A 16,451-nucleotide genomic window follows, 5' to 3' on the forward strand; every position below is an offset into this window, starting at 1 on the left:
CCAGTGCCCTGATTCCAAAAAGAGAATCTGAACCCACAGATGAGAAATGCCTTCCAGGGGCTCCGGCAAGTCAGAGTTGTTAAAAACATGAGATTATGATTTTGTGATCAAACCCTGGTCCCAAGTCATGGATAGTTATAATATTTAAAACTTGGTCAGCTGCAGTTTCCTCATCCTTTAGAAAATGCAGATAATAAACCTCTTCTTCAAAAGCCTTGTTCAGGGGACAAAAGCAAAATAATTTTGTAAGCAGCTGAGCCTGGTACTTGGCACTGGGGCAAAATAAGCCAATAGTAGAGAGTGTCAGGATGACAACATTCCCGATGCTGGCTCTGTATTTTCCAACTGTGGAACCTTGAGCAAGTTACATAAACTCTCCATGCCTCTGTCTTTCCCAAGTCTGCAGAATGAGGATAATAGTAAGACCTACCTCATAAGAGGGATATTATAAGGATGCAACGACTCACTGTAAGATTGTTAGACTGTAACAGGTGAGTGGTAGGTCCTTTGTTGCTGGCGGTGGATAGAAGTAACAGCAGTATTAACAATGGAAGTGGTAATAATAGTAGCAACAATAGTAGTGGCACTGATAATAGTAACGGAGCAGTAGGAATGGTTCCAGGCCCAGGCTGGTCTGTGGATGAGTTGAGACCGCAGCTAGAAGCCCTGCTTCCCCTGCTTTCAGTTTCCTTCCATCCTTGATGGCAGCTGAGGCCCAAATGGCTGGCCCCACCCTGCTCATGGCTGCCTGACTCCTGGGGGCATCAGACATCCCTCAAGTCTGGCCCTCCCAGTGCTCTCCACACTGGGTTCTTTCTCATCCTCTCTCCTGCACAGGCATGGGTGGAAAGGATACCAGGTTGGACCAAAGGTTTTCCGAGAGTCCAAGGTTTTCCCGAGCTCTCTGCTAAAGAGAACAGCAAAGTCACTGTCATTGAGTCACTTGTTTGACCAATTGTTCAAATCTACCAATTATCTACTAAGCATCTATAAAGCCTAAGTTCTGATGTAGCCCTCCGGATCCAGTGAATAAGAAATAGCCTATGCCTTCTTATAAAGAAGACAGACAAAACCGTAATGGACAATGCACAACAATGAATGCTGAGATGGGACGGGGTAAGGAGGCAGGGGAGGAGGGGTTTGGGGTTCGAGTTAGGTTAGGGCAGAGGAGATGACAACTGGGAAACTAGACAATGGAAACAGGAATTGAATGCTGGAGTCAGGATGGAGACAGAATTCCAGCACAGGAGATGGGGTTCTGAAGGTGAACAGGAGCTGGAGCATAAGAGATGTCCTATGCCATGGTTCCTGCCACAGCTCATGGCAGGCATCTCATATGCACAGCTCTTTAAAGAATCAAGGACGGGCACATGACATGGAGGGGGCCTATTTGCGTATGTGAATATGCAAATAATAAATAAGCTGATGATAACCAGAAGTCCTCTTGCTTGGTCAGAACCCAAATCCAAATGGAGGGTCCCAAGGAGTCAGTCCTTTGTGGCCTTATTCATTTCTTATCTACACTCAGTCATCTCTGTTCAAAGCATTAGAAAGACAGATGAATAAACAGCCTTCTGAATTCCAGAGCTCACACTCTAGTCATCCACAGAATACTGAAGTACTGTAGGATAAATATTGTCACTAGGACTGAGACTGAGTCAGTATTTGAATACTTGCAAACCAGTTGATAAATAGACCCTGTCGCCACCCACTCTCCAGTCAACAAAGCCATCCCTTCCCTCCTCTGGTACCTTCTGGACTTTCTCATAGACCAGCAGCTAAACACTGATACCTGGCAGCCCTTCATTGCCAAGCCTGGTTACTTTCAGATGGGGCAGTACTCACACTTGACCAGTTGTTGAATATTTTCAAATATCAGCCTTAGAGGTGATAGAAGCAAGTGTAATATGTAATGGGACCACAGAGGAAGGACCAGACAATGTCTAAGAGGTCTTGGTGTCTGAGAGGACTTTACAAATAAAGGAACATATGAGTTGGGCTTTGAAGGATGAGTAGGAGCTCACCCAGTTGAGTTTGCTGATGAATAAATGGAAGGTAAATACCACTACATGCCAGGCACAATCACATACTTTACACAGGTTTTTTTTCCCCCTCATTTGATTCACAAAACAATTCTTTGAGGTAGGTGCCATCATTATCACCATTTTTCAGATAGGAAAACAGGCTCAGAGAGGTGAAATGACTTAAGTAGATAGCCCAATTAGGAGGAACAGGAGCTAGTATGAATCATGGCTTATATCTCAGAATCTTACTCTGATAGCCAGAGGGCCAACTGGATGACAGAGAGGTTGGTGGCCCTAAAGTTTGGCCACACTCTGTCCCTGCAGCAGAGGGTCCTCAGTTAAGTCTACCCTAACTGGAGGGGGAATTTAAAGGGGCTGATCAAGACTGAAGTTAGACTCAGGAGAAGGCAGGCTTCTTTTCTCCTCCTGCCTCCAGCAAGCCAGCAGTTTCCACATAATCCTTGCCGACAATAACTTGCACAGATTAAAAAAAAAAAGCAGAATTTAGGCTCCGTAAAAGAGGGCCTCATGAAATTTGTGAACAGGCAGAAGAGGAGAGGATAGTGATGAAGACAGGAGCTTTGGAGCAGATCCAAACACTTCGGAGTTCTTGACCTCGTCTCCCTGTGAGACTGAGCCATAGCTCATGCTTCCCTGAGCACCTACTATGTGCTGTATTCTACATGTGTCATCTCATGTATTTCTTATTATAGCCTTTCAAGGGAGCTTCCATTAGTATCCTTACTTTATAATGAAGAAATTAAAGCCTGGAAAACTTAAGTAAAAGGTACCTATTAAGTGGAAAAGTGAGGATTCAAACCCAAAACATCTGCCCTCAGGGTCCAGGTGCTTAATGACATGACCTCCCTTATGTCATTTTATTTTGCTGGACGTGTGTCCCAATCTGTACCTTTAACTAATAATCATACCTACTTCATGGAGTAGTTGCGAGGGTGGAATGAGATCAGTTGTCCGTTTAGTTTTAAAATATGCACTAAGCACCTACTACATGCCAGGAACTTGGTGAGTAGCAGTGAACAAGACAGACAAGGTTTCTGCCTTCATGTAGCTTCTATTCTGTGAGGAAAACTTAGCCTGGTGCTAGGGACATAACAATATACAGTAGTTGCTAGTGTTATGATTTGTCATCATAATGGCTTAATTAAACTTGCTCCTGATAAACCCAGACGTGATGTTTTTGAAGCATCCCTGGCCTGGAAAAGTTTAATTGTATCTAAGATCTCAGACAAACTTCAGAACAACTCTAGGAGAATGACAGGAAAAGCCTCCTGTTTTGCATACCAGGGGAAATGAGCCTGAGGGAGTATACATGGAGGGCCCAGCCCTCCCACCTCTGCCCCAGGTTCTTGTACATTCTGCAAAAGGCTTTGAGCCCTTGCTCAAGCTGGGAGACTCACTATTCAATTCCATTCATTGTCGTTTAGAGAGGAGAGGGACTAAAGTGCAGAAGAAAGGGGCTGTGAGACTCAGGCATTTGTGGGACCAGTTATTCTTTTTAAATGGAAAATGGAATCGCACTGTCAACTTTTACTTTTGCCGAGCAAGGACAGAAAAAAGAAAACCACCGTTTTCTATAATGAAAAGGACATGTACCAGGCAGAAGAGGGAGAATAGCCATGACCTCAGAAGAAAGGATGAGACTTTAAGTCAAATGCATTTAGCTGGATGAAGAACTCATTCCATTGAACTTATTTTCTCATTTGAACTTGGACTGGTGAAAATTTTGCCTAACTGGATCCATGTAGAAATTTTCAAGAAGAGGTAGGCTGAGGGCTATCAAGAGGGACTTCTAAAAAAGGAGGGGCTAATGGGAGATGGTGAGGTTGAAGCTACCAGTCCCCTTCAGCTTCCTGATGGAGGGAAGGAGAGAGGAGGCTAGACTATGTCCCTGGGCCCAAGGTCAATTTTAGTGAACAGCCCGGTGGGACAGTCCCCCACCCCGCAGCCCTAAAGGACTTTGTCATCTTCCCACCATCCTCAGCAGATCCCTGTCTTTTTCCATCCCTCCCCCTCTCAAATGAACTCCTAACAGGTCAATGAATCCATTCTTTTGCTGTCTTCCTAATTAGTGTGCAAAGGAAGATGAACAACAGCGAGGAAAATAAACTTAATGTCTTTGTGAAACAAAAGGGTTTAAAAAAGGGAGGAGGGGAATAACCAGAACCCTCTAGCTAAAAGCTCTGCCATGCAGCTCTACATTCACATGAGAATTTCCGGTCCCCCATATGGCAGGGAGGGAAAAAAAATTTATAGCCATCTCTCTCCATGGGGCCATTTGAAGCTCAGTAAATGGACTTGTTCAGTTTAATTGGAATTCTCTGCTTGATTGTATTTTTGTAACCTATTAGGCCGTGCTGCCTCTTGATCTCAGAATTCAGCTGAAATTAAATTTTGAAGTGTAAGTGAGAGGTTGCCTTTTTTCCCCGTTCTTGATTAAATAATGATTTGAAACAAAAACAATAAATAACAGTGCCAGCTTCCCTGGAGGGCTGAGAGAGCCTCCCAGTGAAACACCAGGAGCTGGAGTTTGTGGTGGGGGGATTTAATTACTTATTAGAAAAACCCAAGTGTTGATGCTAAGTATATTAAGGAAAAAGAAGAGGCAAGCTTATGAGTTCAAATGAAAAAAAAAAAATGAGCTTCACATTGGTGGGGGCTAAAAGAATAAAAGGAACGTACTCGTTTGTTTAGTCCCAAGGACCATGAGTTTGTGAACAGAAATCTGTCCTTTAAAAAAAATCTGAGATTGACAATCATGACCCAAAAGGGAAGAGCGTGTAATAGCTCTGGGGTCTGGATAGGGCTCCATGGCTCTGGTCTCCTGGTTCCTTTCACTGACAAAATCCAAGAGGGTTTGAAAGGGCAGAGATGGGGGAGATGGGAGGGAGAGATGAAATACACAAGATGCACTATGTTTGTGCTGCTTTCAGATAGATTCCGGGTAGCAATGAACAGTTAGAACAGAGAGTCACAAACTTAGATGTCTCAGGGGCCAGGCAACTAATAGATATAAGCAACAGGGACCCCATAAGGCCTGAGGACAGGAAAGCGCGTGCCCCATCTAAAAGGAGCAGCTCCAATTACTCACAAATTGATTATTACCCGGCAGGAATGTCAGCTCAATCTTGCCAGATCCTCTTACGTTTCAGCATGAACTAGAAATGGGTTTGCTATGTGAGTATGCCCAACTCTACAATGTTGACAGTTCCTTCAAATTTATTGTTGAACATAAATTTGTTTAGCCAATAAGTGGGCCAAAGAAAGCATAACTTGAAACTCTGAAACAAAGCATAACTTGGCCTGTCAGTTTTCTAGGGGTGATTTGGAGTGTTGAGACAGATTCTGTCCATTTACGTCCCCCGCCTCTACTTCACATACTGCCAATGTCCAGCTTCAGGTATTGCTCTCTGGCTGCCAAAGACCACTTTGCTTGGCTGGGCAGCAGTTTGAAACTGCTGGAAAATTGACACCTCTTGGGGGCAACCTTTAACCCATGAGTGGTGGGGAGCTGGTGTATAAAGACCCAGCTCCCTCCTTGGTTGAGATGAATTCTGGAGCCAGTTCTGTCCTCTCTCTTTTCTCTGCCCCAGCTCACTGCCCCTCAAATAAGATTCCTGGTCTCAAATAAACTGCTAGCACTCAAATTCCTGTCTCAATTTCTAGGAGAATCCATATGGAGACAGGTGTTATTTCACTTTGTGATTAAACAAATTTTACAGGGGCTGAATTTTTGTGCAAAGCCCCCAAAATAGGCCTTTGTGAAGACATGGAAAGAAGGACAAGACTGAGATGGAGGAAGGGTTCAGAGTGGACCACAGAAGAGAAACCTGATAAGAGGGTCCCAGGCCTTAGATAGGGGTCCCCAGTACCATGAGTGCATTGTTCCTGCACAAAAGTGGATCTAGAATGACTCCTCCCAGTGAGCCTCTTGAGGACCGTTTTGCAGCTAAGATGGGGATATAGGAGCAGAGAGGAGTTATGTGCATAGAAGAGAAACTTCCAACAGATAAAGAGAAGATGAATTGTGAGAAGCCTGTTATCAAAATGAAAGACAGGGAGGAGCAAGGGGGGCCATCCTGTCATGTCAGCGTCCAGTGGGCAACAGTTTGCCTCTTCCATGCCAGAGTGGGAGTGAGTATCTGACGAGGAAGGAGACACTTAGGGATGGGAGGCAAGAGCACAGAGGCTTCTGTTGTCTGCCTGTCATTATGTCCTTGATTTGAAGGGCTCCTCTGTATTGTCATGGCACCCCCCCCCTTACACACACACACACCCTACAGTCTGCCTTTGGCCCCCCTGAGCTATATCTTCCCTCCTCTGGAGAAGGAGGAATCCAAGACTAACAGGTCCTTAAACAATCTGGACATCCCTAATGAGTTTATGAAAATGTTTCTATCATCTGGAAGCAGGGGCAGAGCCCGTCAAGACTGGTAAAGACACAACCAAGTAGAGGTCAACTGAAGGTAACAGAAATGAATGTCTTCAGGCTACCACCTCTTCCTCCAACCCTCCAAGTAATCCTTAGAGGAGGTCAAACAGGTCGAGATTTGTGTATCCAGGACCTGCCAGGCATGTCGTTATGCTGGTTGTGCCCTGTCCAAAGGTGACTGGCTTTGGAGTTAAACCCCACTGACTCTCCATTTGTCAAGCCAGCTATGAAAACAGACATGGGGCTGCTTCAGTCCAGAGAAAGATGTATCTTTTTTCTAATTTGTTTGACCAGAAGGGGCACCATTTTCGATATCCTGACCCAGGAGGAACACCATTCTAGCACCCAAACAAAGTCACTGCATGGGCCAGCAGCCCTGTTGAGTGCAAAAGACCAGATCCAGTTCATCTTTTAACCTGACCTCCCAGAAGAGCAGAAGGTGGCAAAGGAAGTAAAGAGACCCAGCACTGCTTTTCTCATCTGGAAGGCTCCTCAGGTCTGGAGCTTCTCACCTTAGCCTGGAGCTTAAGCTGTTGAGCATCTGTAGACTCTTGCTTTCTCTGAGATTGTAGGCCCGAGGAGGGCTGGGAGGAAGAGCTTTCCTTCTCTCTGCCACTGACCTGGACCTAAAACTTGATTATAGAGGTTCTCTGTAGCTCATATGCCCAGCCCTGAGCTGGTCTCAAGACCCCAGCTGTCAGCCCATCCAAATAGAGACAGGTAATTATCCCACCCAGTAACAGTGCTGTGGCAGACAAAAGCCACTCGTTTTTGAATGAGTGAATGGATGAATGACAGAATGAAAGAATGAGTGAAATAGAGAGTTTTGTGTTATCCTGGCCTGGGACTCAGAGAAGGCTTTCAAGAGGAGGTGATATGTAAACTGGAGGATGAATAAATTTATCCATGTGAAGTAAGGAACAGGGGGAAAATGTTCTAGGCAGAGGAAATGGCATATGCAAATGGCCTGGGGTTGGGAAAGCAAGATGTGGTAGCAAAACCAAGAAAACTTCTCAATTTATTGCCTTAAGGTTATACAAACCAAAATTGGGGAAGGGCTGTATGGAAGAGATGAAGTTTGTGAAGGACACAGGATTGGGTTGTAAAGGACACTGTCAGGCATGTCAAAGAACTTAGGTTCATCCAAAGAAATGGGACTTTTAAATAAACAGAAGAGGCTGGTATTTTTAGCATGGGGTCAAGTTAGTGAGGACATTTCAGCAGTATGATTATCTCTGTTTTCTGGCAGTGATAGAAAAGCATGATGCCTTATACAGTTCTCAGTTCTGTTACGTGTGGATAGTGATTGTGGTCAGGTGGAGAGACACTGAAAGTGTCACTGTGAGCTCATTGTATGGGACTGAGAACGTGAAAAAGGCAAGGTCCCTGTCTATATCCATTAGCCTCGAGGGGCCTTACATTCAGGAAGTCCTTCTCCCTGGGTACCCATGATGCATCAGGACATATGCTTTGAAATTAGTAGTCAAGGTGCAAACGAGTACCTGGGTGGAGAAAAGCCTGGCCTGGATGCCTCCAGGTAGCAAGCCACAAGATAACGAAATCCATTATATTCATAGTCCAGCCTGGCTTCCTTCAGGAAGGGCTTACCTGAGTCACTTGTGATACACTGGCTACCAAACAATCATCTCTGAGCAAAGATTCCATGAGCCCAGACCAAACCCCAGCCTGAGAGTCCAGGTCCCAGGGTCCAACTGCCTTGTGTGATGCTTTCTCATTCCTGACAGAAGTGGTGGAAATACACATGTAACCACTGAACTCACAGAGGTGGGAAAGATTTGGCATCCAACCTGAAAACCAGAAGACAAAAAGGAGCTGAATGGAAAAGGGGTCTTTACATTAATTTTAAAAGAAATCTCACACTAGAAAGCCCCACTTGGGCAACCTTATTTTAAGATCGCTTGTCCCAGAGCAAAACTAGCCAGATTGTCAAATGGGAAGTGGCAGCCACACTGGGTGAAAGTTGGTAAAGCTGGACCATCACCTTGCTGGTGTGCAAAGCCTCCTGAGAGAATCTGCAAAGGAAGTTCTGCCTCCCCAACTCCAGGAGCTGATATCCTGAGCTGGTGGAGCCACTGCTGTTATTCTCACTGTTCCAGTGTCTCTGTATCTCACCCTCATGACTAGTTGCTGAGAAGGCAGAAATATTTCCTTAAGAAATCCCTAGAGCCCCCCTTCTTTAGGCTCAAAGTTCATGGGAGAAACTGGGCGGGGGAAGCAGGCTTTTGATGGCGAGACCTATGCTAATACTTGCAGGGCCTGGGACAAGAGTATAGAAGGAGAAGCCACACACTAAATGTTTTTAAATCAAGACAGCAAACTTAGATGAAGTTTGTTCTCCTGTCTTGGCAAACATATCTTTGAAATGATCGGGAGAGTCAGATTTGTATTTAGAGCCTTGGAACCCTCGGAGTGCCGCACCACAACATGACAGTGTGGAGAGAATCTGCCCCAACGCCCTGGCCCCTCCCATTCTCCCCCCACATCTTGCTTCATCACCTTGACGGACCTCTCACACATGCACATGGACACCTCAGTCCGAACATCCAAATTCCATTCAGATAGCCATGTTTGGACCTACAAATGTGCACACTTGAAGCATGGTCTATCCCCGGGAGAGTAGATCATGAAGAGCCTAAAGAGACCCTGGAAGGGGACTCAGCTGCCATTGAAACAGAGAATCCTGGGACTTCAGGTCTCCAGAGAGTAATCTCAAGGAAAGGTTTCCAGGTAGCCCTGCAGATTTCTCGACCCGTGGGGATGGTTGTTACTGGAGGAGACCCAGGCAGAGGTCCCTCTTGCCCACAGCTAAGCATGGTATATTGATGGGGACCAGAACCGAACCCACTGTGTCATCTGAGCTGTGAGACTGGCCTGAGTGTTTGAAGAAAACCATCCATTATGCTTCTAAACACTCTATAGCCTTCCCAAGGGCTGGCTCTCCATCACCTCCTTTACTTCTTCATCTGTCCTAGATCAGCCACACCCAGGATCCTGGGGACCCTTCTGCATTCCCAGTCGCCCCAAAGCCAAATCTCCAAGCCCCTCCCAAAGCTGTTTGTTACAAGCACACCCTCCCTGTGCCCCGCTCCCCATCTTGACATCTCAGATTGATGCAAACTCTAGCCACCATCTGCATTGTCAGCAAGGGTTTCTTGATCCAACTTGGGCGTTAAGGGACTGACAAGGTTAGTGTTGATGGCTTGAGGTTCCCTGACTGAGAAAGCCAACCAGAAGTGATGCTTCACCTGTCAAGAACACTGGAAACCCAAAGTCCAAAGTTCAGGGCCAAGTGTGAGGATGTACAGAAAGGTGTGTGTTTTTACTTGTCATTTGCGACTCTAATGATGGACTCACCTTGCCCGCTCTTCCCTTTCTCTTACACCTTACCTACCTACTAAAGGAGGAGTTCTTGCTTGGTAAGTGGATATAATCCGCAAAGACATGAGAGAATTTATTAGAAGCCACTCGAGAGCCTTAGCTACCTTCTCCAGGGGGAAAGGACACCGCAAATACCCGTAGAGAGCTTTTGTGTTTGTTTGTTTTCAGTCAAACAATGTGACTTCCATTTTTTTGCCCCCTCACCCTTTCTTTTCCCCTTTAGTTGAAAACTACTAAAATATCATTTTGTGACCTTGACTTTATATTTAAAAAAAAACCTCTCATCTTTATTTCATTCCTTTTCCCCATGTGATATTTGTTTAGGGTTCTATTTGGGCAACTTTTTCTTTAAGAAAAAAAAAAGTCAAATTCATTGAAGATTTGGTTGACATTTAAAATTTTGGCTTTATCTCCTTTTGTCGTTTTCAAGTTTCAAGATGTATTTTTTCAGGCCCATAGCTTCCTTTCTTTCCCCCTACTTTTCTTTATTTTTATTGTTGTTTTAGGTTAAGGGTGTTTACACACACCCCCTTTCTTTTAAGTTGTCTCTTTTGTTTGAGTTAATTCATTAGAAATTTTGTATAATTTCCTTTTTCTTTTGTTTAATCTGGATCGCATGCTTTTTCTCTGCATGATACCTAAATCTTCCAGTTATCCTAGCAGGGGGTTAAAAAAAAAATCTCCTTTCTGTGGTATTCTTTCAGGAATTTGTGCTTTTGTTTTTTGGCGTCTCTTCTTTCCTCTCCTCTCTCTCTTTCCTTTCGTTACAGTGCATCATGATGGTAAACATTTCTTGGTTATTTAGACGCAACCCACAGGCCCGGCACTCAGCAGTGTCCAACGGGTGTTTTTGCTTTCAGATCACTGGGTCGGGGTCTGCTGCTGACCTCTTTACCAAAACAGCCAGCCCGCTCACCACCTCCCGAGGACGCTCCCAGGAGTATGACTCAGGCAATGACACCTCCTCGCCACCCTCCACACAAATCAGCTCAACCAGGTCTCGGGGTCAAGAGAAGGGGAGCCCCAGTGGGGGCCTAAACAAGAGCCGAGACCCCAACAGTGGAAACACCTCTGATTCAGGGAACTCCTTCACCACTTCCTCACCCCAGAACAAGGGGGCCACTTTGGAGAACCTCTCCCCCACCAGCAGAGGCAGAGAGTCAAGGTCAGTGCACCTGGATGGGAGGAAGGGTCCTGACTGAGCTCCACCATCTCAATCTCTCACCCTGGCACTGCACCATACACACACACACTCCAAGCCAGGAGACTTTTATTTGCAAAAGAGAGAGAAATTAGCATAATTTGGGGGGGACAAGGAGATCAGCTTCAAGTATAGCTGGATCCAGGGTCTCAAAAATGTGTCATCGAGAAGTTGCCTTTCCCATTACTTCTCTCAGCTCTGCTTCCCCCCTCTTGGCTTTATTCTCAAGTAGGTCATCCCAAAGCATTGGCAAATATGCCATCCAGTTAACAGCCTGTCAATCTAGCCAGCCAGTGGAAGAGAAATGCCTCTTTTCCCAAAATTTCGGCAAACTATCAAGGCAAATGCTCATTGGCTCTGCTTAGTCCAGCTTGTTCACCCAAGACCAAACACACTGCCCAGAGGATGCTGTATTCTTGGCTAGAATTTGTCACATGCCACCATCAGAGCTAATGAATCTTCCTGTGTACACTAAAATTGAACAAAGTCTGGTTCTCTGAAGGGAAAGCAGGGTACTGTTAATCAGAAGGAGGAATGGAAGTTGGGCAGGAAAAAAAAGATGTCAATTTTATCAATAATTCCAGGAGAAAGTCTTAACATTAAGTCACTATCATTTAAAAATATACCACAGTATTTGCTTTAAAGCTATTATGCAGGAAATACTGAGAATAGCAATAACAACAATGGTAACAGAAACTATTATTTATGGAGCCCTGACTAAATGCTAGGTATTATGTCAAGTGCTTTCCACAGATAATCTTCCTAAACTTCTTCTGCAACCTTTATGGGATAGGTACTATTATAACTTTCTTTTAGCTAATAGGGAAACTGAAGCTCAGAATAGTTAAGAAACTCAGTTAATAAGGGCTGGTACCAGGACTGAAAACACAGATTTGTGTCTCCAGAGCTGGAGTTAAGCCTGAACAGCATCTAGCAGGTACCTGCTTAATCTGATCTACATAAACAGCAGGATTAAATAATTTAGACCCAACCTTTCACTGTGAAATATAAATGATCCTTAAATCCATGGCTATTTATGTCATGTCAGCTATGAGCAGAGGGCAGAGTGGAAGAGACATCAGTTCTAAATCAGGGGAACCATAGACAGTAAAAGCGGGGGCTGGCAAGGGAGCAGGGACATGGGTTTCAGAGCTGGACAGATCAGGATTTGAGACTCTGGGTGGCCTTGAGCAAGCAACTCACCCTTCTGAGTCTTCTCTGTAAATAAGGGGTAATAATAGTACCAACTTCCTAAGGTGGTTGGGGGAATAAATGAGATGATGCTTGTGAAGCACCCAGGATGCTGAGAGGCTCAGCATGTTTATTCCACAGCTGTTTATTGATGACCTAGGACCTAATGTCTCAGGCTCTGTCCTAGGTGCTGAGATACAGCGTCCAGAGAGACATGACTTCTGTCTCCAGAAAGCCTGGTGTCTGGCAGAGGGAGATAACAATTATAAGACCAAGCAAGCCATCTAGGGGTGGGGGAGGCATTGGGGCTGGGGATTGTGATAACACATTGGAGGTGACACAAGCAAACCGAGGGGAGTTGAAAGCCTGAAACCATGAGTAGGAGTGGTCAAATGAAGAGGAAAGGGAACAGGGTTCCAGGCAGTGGAAATGTTCTAAGGCATGCAGACAAGGAAGGGAACAGAACTATTCCAGCAGAAACAAGTAATCCATTATGACTGCAGTCAAGAGAGGAAAGTGCCAGAGCTGAGACTGGAGGGTGAGCAGGGGTTGGGTCATGATGAAACCATATTAATGTGATTTGAACTTGACCCTTGGCCCAATCCAAATGAACATGTCCTTACTAAGAACCAACAGGAATCCAGCATGGCTCTAGGCAAGGTGAGGATATGACAGGACCCTATCCTTTGTGTGAGTTTGAACAAGCCTCTACCCTTCTTTAGGTCTCCATTCCCCCATCTACAAAATGGGCTACACCAGTTTCCTGAGCTTAAATCAGCCAGTTTTTGAGTTGTTCCATATCCAGGTACTTCTGTTACTTTTATTTACTTTAATAAGCTCACTTTTTAATACAAGGAACCTTATAGTACTATATTAAATAGAAAATTTTTATCTTTTGTCCTAATAGAAGGCACCTGTGAAAACACATATGATTAAAACGAAGTATTTAATTTTAGTTAGTTACAGTTGCCTACCCAAGGTTCTGAGTCTCAGACCTGCTCTCTCTCTTTGCAAGTGTTAAAAGAGACAGTAAAAACCCACTAGTACCCAAACCCAGGCTTTCTCATTAATATAATCAGAGGGACTGAAAAAGACAGGAGAGAAACTGAATCTTGCACCGTGGGATTTGATCACACCCACCCTGCTCCCCCCGCCCCCCTTGGTGTGTTTTCTACTCTATCTCTACTCCTCTAACATCTGTGGTCTGGGAAATCTTTCCAGAGGTAGTAAGAGGGGGAAAGGTGGATGGGGCGGGGTGGGGGGTGGGGGTGTGGGTTGCAAGAGCACCACAGCCAAGGCAAAGATAGGGAGGTGAGTATCAGCTCAAGACACCCCCAGACCAGTGGGCAGGCCAGTGCTAACAGTGTTTCTCCCCCATGCAGAGGATTTCAGTCACCATGTCTGGGATGCCCCGAGGTGAAGAAGTCCAATTTGGTCCCATCCACAGCCCAGAGCTCCCCCATGAGAGGGTGCTCCCGAAGTTCCTCCTATGCCAGCACATGCTCCTCCAGCCACTCCTCCCGATCCCCAAACCCCAGAGCCTCCCCCAGGTACACCAGGAGCCGATCCACCTCCTCTGGGAAAAGGTGAGTGCAGTTTTGACCTGGACTCTTCAGCTAGCTAGGGTAACTAGAGATGTCCTTTGACCCCCACGGAACAGATTTGAGTTCAAATACCCATTCTATCCATTACTAGCTGATGGCCTTGGGTGTCAGTTAACCTCTCTGATCCTTAGTTTGCTCCCCTACTGAAATGAAAACTGTAATATATCTTACCCTGAAGGATTGTCCTAAGGACTATTAAACACTTAAATCAGTACTTGGAACATAATATCAGTTTTGATTGTTGTTATTGTCATGAGGATCCACTCATGTGTATCAATTATCTTCTACTGCATAAAAATTGCCCCCAAGGTGTCCCTGGTGGTCCAGTGGTTAAGACTCTGTGCTTCCACTGCAGGGGGCACAGGTTTCATCCCTGGTTAGGGAACTAATCCCACATGCCATGGAGCACAGCCAAAAAAAATGCCCCCAAATGTTGCATCCTTACCAGTGAGTTTTGACTTCATTCCTGATTCTGTGGGTCAGCAGTTTGGGCTGGACTCAGCTGAGTGGTTCTTCTATTCCGTCTTGGGTTCACATATGTGTCTTCCACCAGCTGGTGGGTTGGCTGGGAGCTGGCTTGTTTGGATGACCCCAGCTGATTCATCTCTGCTCCATGTGGCCTCCCATCTTCTAGCAGGTTTGTCTGGGCTTGTTCACGTGGTGATGGCAGGGTTCTAAAAGAGAACAGTAGTATGCAAGTCCTCAGCTTGGAACAAGCATGATCTCTTCAGCCATTTCCTTAGCCACTGCAAGTCACAAGACCAATCCAGGTAGATACAAGGGATGCTTGTGGTAGATACAGTGGGAGGAACTGCAAAGTCATCTTGCAAGGGGCATGGATACAGGGAGAAGAATTGTGCCCATCTTTGCATTTTACCACTCAATTCCAATATCCATTGGTTATTACTTGATTTTCTCATGTGGAATAATGATATAGCAGAATGCAGAGACATGAGATCTCAGGAACTGGAAGATTGCATCCAATCTAATCAACCCATGGCTTCATGGAATCCAGCATCCCTCTACAAACAAGAACTTCCAACAGCAACCAGAGTGTTCCTCTGTTGCAACCATATAATCAAAACACAATTACTTATGTAGGTGGTTACCTCAAGACCAGTTCATTCAGAATAAGGGGGCAAGGAATTCAACATGATAGAGTGACACAAATAGAAGAAAAAATCAGGCAAAATGGAAAATGAAGGAGAGAAATAGAATTAAATCAGGAGGAAGGTTAACTCCCAATGGCAGGTCCTACCTTTCTGTATAGTCAGCCCTCTGTACTTGGGAGTTTCACATCCCTATTTATGACAGACCAGTGTATTCAATGTACTCTGCCATTTTATAAAAGGGACTTGAGCATCTACAGATTTTGGTATCTTCAGGGGCTCCTGGAACCAGTCCCCCACAGGTACTGAGGGATGACGGTAGTCACTATGGAGGTGTGCTGCAAATGTGACTCTAAGCTCCCTGGCAAATGAAAATGGGAAATTGTTCCTTTACCTTGTAAACAAAAAAGATAAAAATGAACTAGTTGCTTGGAAGAGCAGATATTTCTGATTTTTAAGTATGAAAAATGACTCATCTGGTTCCACAGAAAAAGGACAGTATGTACCACAGTGGATAGAAATGCCTGACATCCTTTCAAAGTGTCCAAAAATATGTTTCCTCTTCACACTCTTTACTAACGTCTCTCAATAAATGGGGAAAGAGCAAGTTGGCAAAAGCAAATTTTTCGGGGGCCACAGCTGGACACTATTGTCCCGTGAGCTATTCCTTATTCACATTCCTTTCCTCACCCTGGACAGTGTGTAAGAATAGAGTCCCAGAGCGATAGTTATTATGATCGCCTAAGAAAGTAGGAAGGGACTAAGGAACACCTAGGTGAGGGCAAGTTAGAGCAAGACTTCTTTTCAAATTGAAAATAGGAAAACTTTGGAGAGTGTCCCCCCCACTCATCCCTGTGCCCATGGCAGACATTGCTAATCCATCCCAGTGTTCTTTCCCACTGAACACAGACATGGCCACATAATCCCTCCCAACCCTAGCAGGAACTAGCAGATCAAGTCATCAATTGTGAAATGAAAATTACTTGAAAGACTGAGGAAGCAGGGTAGATGTTTCCAGGAAACGGGTGGAGAAATCAAGGGAATGGTTTCTCTAAAAGTGGGAGACATTAGCAAGAGGGAAGAAGTCTGGCAACAGCATAGGGGCTAGTAATTTGGATGCACACAGCATCTTCCAGCAGAAGTCAGGGGCATCTTGTAGCCAAACAGACGTGGGTTCAAATCCCTTACTAGCTGAGTGACCTTGAACAAATCACATCATCTCTCTCTGCCTCTGTGTCCCCATCTATAGAGTGGGATTGATAACAGAGTCTAACCCTAGGAAGTGCTGAGGATTAAATGGGATAATATTCACAAAACATTTAGTTCAAAATCTGGCACATAGTAAAATACATAATAATCATATAATAATAAACATTTCCTATGTGCTGGGTGTACACCAAGATGCTAACTAATTTACCCTAATTTACTCGTTTAATTGACAATTCTAATTGGGTAAGTACTTTTACCATTTTA

The 16,451-nt window shown here is 44.9% G+C and overlaps 1 protein-coding gene and 1 long non-coding RNA gene across 15 annotated transcripts in view; one reads left to right on the top strand and one right to left on the bottom strand.

The window, feature by feature from the left end:
• LOC145525873 (uncharacterized) overlaps window positions 1–14,514 on the bottom strand; it is a 28,424-nt gene extending 13,910 nt beyond the window's left edge. Inside the window, exon 1 of the long non-coding RNA XR_014068471.1 lies at window positions 14,315–14,514. This is a non-coding gene — a long non-coding RNA (uncharacterized LOC145525873). The remainder of the gene's footprint in view (window positions 1–14,314) is intronic.
• Window positions 1–16,451, top strand: part of SRRM4 (serine/arginine repetitive matrix 4) — a 310,788-nt gene that overhangs the window by 288,918 nt on the left and 5,419 nt on the right. For all 14 annotated transcript variants that reach the window (XR_014068468.1, XM_081539753.1, XM_081539755.1 and 11 more), the window contains 2 exons: window positions 10,734–11,038; window positions 13,648–13,851. Coding sequence is in view for 13 of the 14 variants with exons in the window: in XM_081539753.1 (XP_081395879.1) it covers window positions 10,734–11,038; window positions 13,648–13,851 (509 nt within the window). In the remaining variant the exon portion in view is untranslated. The remainder of the gene's footprint in view (window positions 1–10,733; window positions 11,039–13,647; window positions 13,852–16,451) is intronic.

Source organism: Giraffa tippelskirchi, chromosome 11 (assembly GCF_054371585.1).
Source record: "Giraffa tippelskirchi isolate mGirTip1 chromosome 11, T2T-mGirTip1v1.2.pri, whole genome shotgun sequence".
NCBI classification, from domain to species: domain Eukaryota; kingdom Metazoa; phylum Chordata; class Mammalia; order Artiodactyla; family Giraffidae; genus Giraffa; species Giraffa tippelskirchi.